Below are 5,777 nucleotides of genomic sequence, written 5' to 3'. Positions count from 1 at the left end.
AAGCCGTACCTACGACATACGAGGCAGAAAACGAGTGAGAGGCGAGTTGAGAAAGTTCTGCTTACTGACTAAACAACTGTCTTGAACGTCTGACGTTTCTTCAGTTCCTCATCTCCCAGTTACTGTGAATAAATTGAACCTTATAATCGCTTCATACGATGCCACTAAATGTGTATAGAAACATTCTGAAGACAAATAAAGCTTGGAAAGAAAGTAAGCGAGATCACCGCTGCTTCTGCTGCTCTTACTTCTTCTTTTCTAATCAGGAAACAAACTAGGATTTAAAAACAGACGATTTTCACAGTACGTTGTTTAGTTTGTCTTTATTTACACGCTCACGCTCACACCAGTTCCTCCTCAGTGTACCTCAGATTCACAATGTGGTCTTCATGGTTTCCCCTGTTGAGGTGGATGTCGTTGGGATACACCAACTGGAAGGCGAACAGGATCAGCAGGATCTCAATGGAGTCTTTCCCTCGATCCACGAAGTCTCCGTTGAAAACATACGGCGTCTCTGTGGACGGCAAGCCGTTCTACAGGAAGACAAATAACTTTAAACACTGCAGCAAGGTTCTCCAACGCTAATCCTGACTAGCATGGCCGTGACATTACCTTATAGAAGACCAGGAGGAGATCTTCCAGTTGTCCATGCAGGTCTCCTGTCGAAATAAAGATTGCAAGGATGAGATGAAGTGTAGAAACTCGTCATTAGTGTACGAGTATGAACAGACACGTACTGTATTCCACTCACCACAGATGGTGATCTCCTTGCTGTGGCGTGTAGACACCATGTTAATGTTCGGCAGAACCCGAAGCAATCTCCAAGTTTCCCCGAGGAGCTGGAGGACGTACCGAGAATGGAGCTGCTACTGGGAACAACACACACAGCCAAGGATCTCTCTTTCAGATACACTTTTAAAGGAAACACTCTGTAGGAACATAATCATTCAAGTACATAGCGAATGAGATTCTCGAGTCCTTGAGATCTAGGATTGTTCTTCTGATCGCTCCTCTGGACGAACTCTTAACGATGATCGCTAAGGACCCTCAATGAGGGTCAACATATTTATCTCAGTGACAATGCTCCTACTTGTTTTTGTTTGAATGCCTCCACTAGATCGGTCACATTGCTGACACTCAGAGGAAACGTCAGGTGAGGCCCGGTGTAGACGTCCGGCACCACGATGTCCTCGTAGCAGAAGTAGCGCTCCCATTCCGTGTCCAGGAAGACCTCCGTCTCACGAAATATGTGTGAGATCAGCTTCCCTAAGAGCGTGAGAAGCACACGTTACTCACGTGTTCGTTTCTTAAAACGCTCGTAGCTCTTTACGAATAAGCCGAGAAGATTCGACTCCTACTTTCGTTGCTCGCGGAAGTGAAGTGATCCATGAGGTAGCCGAAGAAATTGTACAGCTGAGGGAGAAGCGGAGACGTGTAAAGCGAGAGAGGAAGGTTAGTGAAGTGCTACGCTAGCATTAGGTTTGAGTTTTATGCCCACATTTGATCGTTAATTCACTCATATTACAGTATATAGTAACAACCTACACAGGAAAATTGATATGGTGACGATATGGAGTCTCCAGCATCAGAGGTTTGTATGAAGAAGTGGTGACTAGCGGTAGCTTCTAGAACTTAAGTATGACTGAGACTTGATTTTTGGGGCTGTTCCATATCGCTAAACATAACTATTAATGAATATGTATGAGATTCATTCATTCATTCAATCATCTTCTACCGCTTATCCGAACTACCTCGGGTCACGGGGAGCCTGTGCCTATCTCAGGCGTCATCGGGCATCGAGGCAGGATACACCCTGGACGGAGTGCCAACCCATCACAGGGCACACACACACACTCTCATTCAGTCACGCAATCACACACTATGGACCATTTTTCCAGAGATGCCAATCAACCTACCATTTATGTCTTTGGACTGGGGGAGGAAACCGGAGTACCCGGAGGAAACCCCCGAGGCACGGGGAGAACATGCAAACTCCACACACAAGGTGGAGGCGGGAATCGAACCCACAACCCTGGAGGTGTGAGGCGAACGTGCTAACCGCTAAGCCACCGTGCCCCCCTATGTATGAGATGTAAGACGTATTAAAACATTTGTCCACTTCTAGCTGGTTATAGCGACTCAGTTTTATCCGTATAACCTCACGCCACCTAGAGAAATTTTATCCGCTCACCTTGATCTGATCCTGCTCTCCTGAGTACTCGATAGACTGAAAAATGTTCCACGTGCACCGGCGCCTCATCTCCAAACGGGCCACGTACTGGCGATACCAGCGCTGGATGAGTAACGCCGCCCGCATCGCTGTACGATCACACAGTCATTCAATTCTTTATCTCTTCATCAGAACAATGAATATGGACTCGCCTATATACTGTATCCTATGTCTTATACTGCAGTACAACGGCATCCGAGCTTCGTCTATGATGGTGGTCAACACCTTGATGCCAGGACCAGATCTTGATTTACTCTTTTTTTTTTTCCCCAACATTTTTATCTTCATACCGTTTATAGTGTATGAGTAAAAAAACTCAACAACTAAAACTAAACCTTCACCAGTTAAGACGCTGCAATTTTATTTCTTTCTTTATAGAATTTTTGTTGTCCAACAGAATAGAAATCGGTCAAATTACAAGCCTGTTTTTATTTCATGCCACTCTATACTACTCTATATCTTTATTTTGTCTCATTTCCAGGAATTATCGCAGATACTATGATATGAAATGCTCTCTAACGTCTAACCTACTGAAGGCGCGTGCTACACCGTCTATAGTATCTATGGTAAATCTGTGCTAACTAAATAAAATTGACTCACCTGTTACGGCTTCAGACAGACAAATACATAAATGTGATGTTTATATATATATATATATATAGAATAGAATAGAACAGAATAGAATATATAATAGTTATGTACCCAGTTATATGCATGTAATGATGTGGGTCTGATTTACCTGCAACTGAAACGCTTGCTAGAAAACAGAAACACAACAGACAGGACGTTAGAAACCTGTCACGATCCGGTCGACGATATATTCGTAAACTATGATGTCACTAAAATTGACAGCGTTATGAAAATAAATACCTCTGTCGCACTTTTTCAGCTGGAGCTCTTCGTGTTGGGGTTTGGTAGCACCACATCCCATCTCCCTTTGCCACAGACATACAGTACACACCTAATCAGAGTTACACACACAGGTCAGTTACATCACCGGATGCGTCACGACAGCGAACGGAGGCAGCGTCGAAATACTCGTTAGCTCGTAGCTCGTTCAGCATCGATAATACTTGCTAGCTTGTTCACCGTGCTGAACGACCGGAGCGCTACGTCGCACACGTGCGTCACGAGTCCGTCCAGTAAAGCACAGCTGAGCAGAGTCTCATCAATGAGAGACAAATAATCCGAGATTACTCGTGCGTCCTGTCTTTATCTTCAAGCTCCCTGATTGGTTATCCGGATCATTCTGTGTGCTTAGTTGCTTTGAGACGATTGTCCAGAATGGTTTATTCTTATCGTTCTTTTTGTTACTAGTATTATTATTATTACTGAGAATCATCCCATAGTGAACAATTCACTAATGAAGTCTCAGTAATGCTCTGAAGTGCACGAGGACGCTTTTAAAGACAATATACTTATTAGTATTAATAAACCATGTAGGTGTTTTCCCTGCTCTAATACACCCATTTAGTTCATTAGCTGATTAATTGCATCGTGTTTGTTGGGAGCAGAGAAAACAGTCATGTATGTACAGTATGTATGGGTTCTTCAGGACCAGGGCTGGGAACCTAATAACCCTGAATGATGAAGATTCATAGTCACGTCCTGTTAATGCTTCTGGTCACACTGCTGAGGTAAAGCACGATGAATTAGAACACCTTTTGTTTTCTTTCGAGAAAATCCTCTTAAATCTGGTCTGTGCTTTTAAGCTAAATTGTTGATGCCGTTAAGCCAATTTATCGCTGATTCTCCAACATGTTGTAGCCAGGAACCATCTTAAACGGCACTAAGATTAATTCTGCAGACCCTCTCAGTACCGTCCCTGAGTACATAAGATCTAAGTTGACTTTGGTGCTTGGACCCTTAAATGTATTTGGGTTAAATCATGATTTCCACCAAATAAATTTCTGGCTATGCTTCACTTAGAGAACCACCGACTTAGACGACCTTAACAGTATTGTCCTGCTGTCCATCTTTCATTCGAAACGTATAATACAAGGAAATTATAGAAGGAAATATAGCTTAAATATAGATTCAGGCCACTTCCTGTTCCCGCCTAACACGAGGATCTGCACTTTGCGCTAATTTAAACGTCCGTATTTCCTAAGACACGCAGCCGAACTCCTTGATACTCACTAAACCGTTTGTTTTCCCACCATGTCAGCAGAAATCCCAATTGTCCCTGTGTTGCCTTCAAAGTCCTCAAACGGCAGACGAGTGGAAACGTCCGTCATAGCGTGAAGAGCTTCTGTCTCAAGACCCCGAGCCTCGGTCATGGCGTCAGTCTATTGTGGTGCTGTAAAGCCAATCACTACACAGCCTGGGCTCCTGAAGCATCTCAGCAGTGTTAAGTATCTTTAATAACCTCGTGACCTGATAATCAAAACAACTAGATAGTAGATTAGGATTGGGGATCACTAAGGCTCACTGTCACACCTTCCTTCCATTCTCTAGTGCTCTTCATCACCAATCCGTGCAGCCTGAATACTGCATCCTACTCATCACTTTTACCTCTTTTTTTTCATTATTATTATTCAAAGCCAATGTACTGACTAATCAGAACATAGGTGTATAATCCTCACACACAAATATTACCAATTTAGAGTAAACAAGGAAGAAGGGAATGTGAGAACCTAGAAGAAATCCAGATACATATTGTAAAAAAAAAAAAAAAAACATCCAAGACTCCATTAATCAGTTTTGCCAATCTACCTAACTGGCATTTGGGAGATGGCAGGAAACCAGACAAATCCTTTTGGACACCTTTAACTAAAGCATCAAATGTAGTGACTGATATAGATCCTTAAGCTTAAACATGTAGAAAGGTCTGAGAACACCTGACCTTCTCACCCGTACGAGGCTCTTATCCAGACAAAGTCTTTGCATACTCACTCACTCACTCACAACTACCTCGGGTCACGGGGAGCCTGTGCCTATCTCAGGCGTCATCGGGCATCAAGGCAGGATACACCCTGGACTGAGTGCCAACCCATCACAGGGCACACACACACACTCTCATTCACTCACACACTACGGACAATTTTCCAGAGATGCCAATCAACCTACCATGCATGTCTTTGGACCGGGGGAGGAAACCGGAGTACCCGGAGGAAACCCCCGAGGCACGGGGAGAACATGCAAACTCCACACACAAGGTGGAGGCGGGAATCAAACCCCCAACCCTGGAGGTGTGAAGCGAACGTGCTAACGTGCTTGCCTTACCAAAGAAACCCAAACCTGTTCCCTGTGCCCAAAGCAAACTCCATGAAGACATGGTTTAAAGACAAGGTTGGAGTGGATGATCTCAACCATTGGGATGAACTAACACTGAAGCCTCATCACCATCCCTTGATGAAAAACACCGATTTCAAAAAGATCAGCATTCCTACGATTAATATTTGGTGAAGCCTTCTTTAAGCAGAAGAACTGAGGATCACTGTACTTTTCCTCAGCACATCTCAAGCTTCGTTCTTTGTTCTCAGGTTTGTTTTTGAGGGTTCTTCAGGGTTCCTGCAGGGTTCACATCCAAAAACTGACATAGTCA

General features: G+C 43.8%; 1 protein-coding gene across 1 annotated transcript in view; it reads right to left on the bottom strand.

Annotated features, from left to right (window-relative positions):
• Positions 1-3,240, bottom strand: part of LOC132859839 (serine/threonine-protein phosphatase with EF-hands 2-like) — an 8,513-nt gene extending 5,273 nt beyond the window's left edge. Inside the window, exons 1-9 of the mRNA XM_060890803.1 lie at positions 3,101-3,240; positions 2,970-2,987; positions 2,192-2,319; positions 1,359-1,413; positions 1,091-1,266; positions 752-866; positions 613-659; positions 367-533; positions 1-9 (exon numbers count right to left, since the gene is read on the bottom strand). The exon at positions 1-9 is cut by the window's left edge and continues 28 nt beyond it. Of these exons, the coding sequence (XP_060746786.1) occupies positions 1-9; positions 367-533; positions 613-659; positions 752-866; positions 1,091-1,266; positions 1,359-1,413; positions 2,192-2,319; positions 2,970-2,987; positions 3,101-3,161 (776 nt within the window). The 5' untranslated portion in view covers positions 3,162-3,240. The remainder of the gene's footprint in view (positions 10-366; positions 534-612; positions 660-751; positions 867-1,090; positions 1,267-1,358; positions 1,414-2,191; positions 2,320-2,969; positions 2,988-3,100) is intronic.
• Between the last annotated feature and the right edge of the window lie 2,537 nt (positions 3,241-5,777).

Source organism: Tachysurus vachellii, chromosome 17 (genome assembly GCF_030014155.1).
Source record: "Tachysurus vachellii isolate PV-2020 chromosome 17, HZAU_Pvac_v1, whole genome shotgun sequence".
NCBI lineage: Eukaryota > Metazoa > Chordata > Actinopteri > Siluriformes > Bagridae > Tachysurus > Tachysurus vachellii.
The sequence above is the reverse complement of the archived record's forward strand: the minus strand, read 5'-3'. Positions and strand labels throughout refer to the sequence as shown.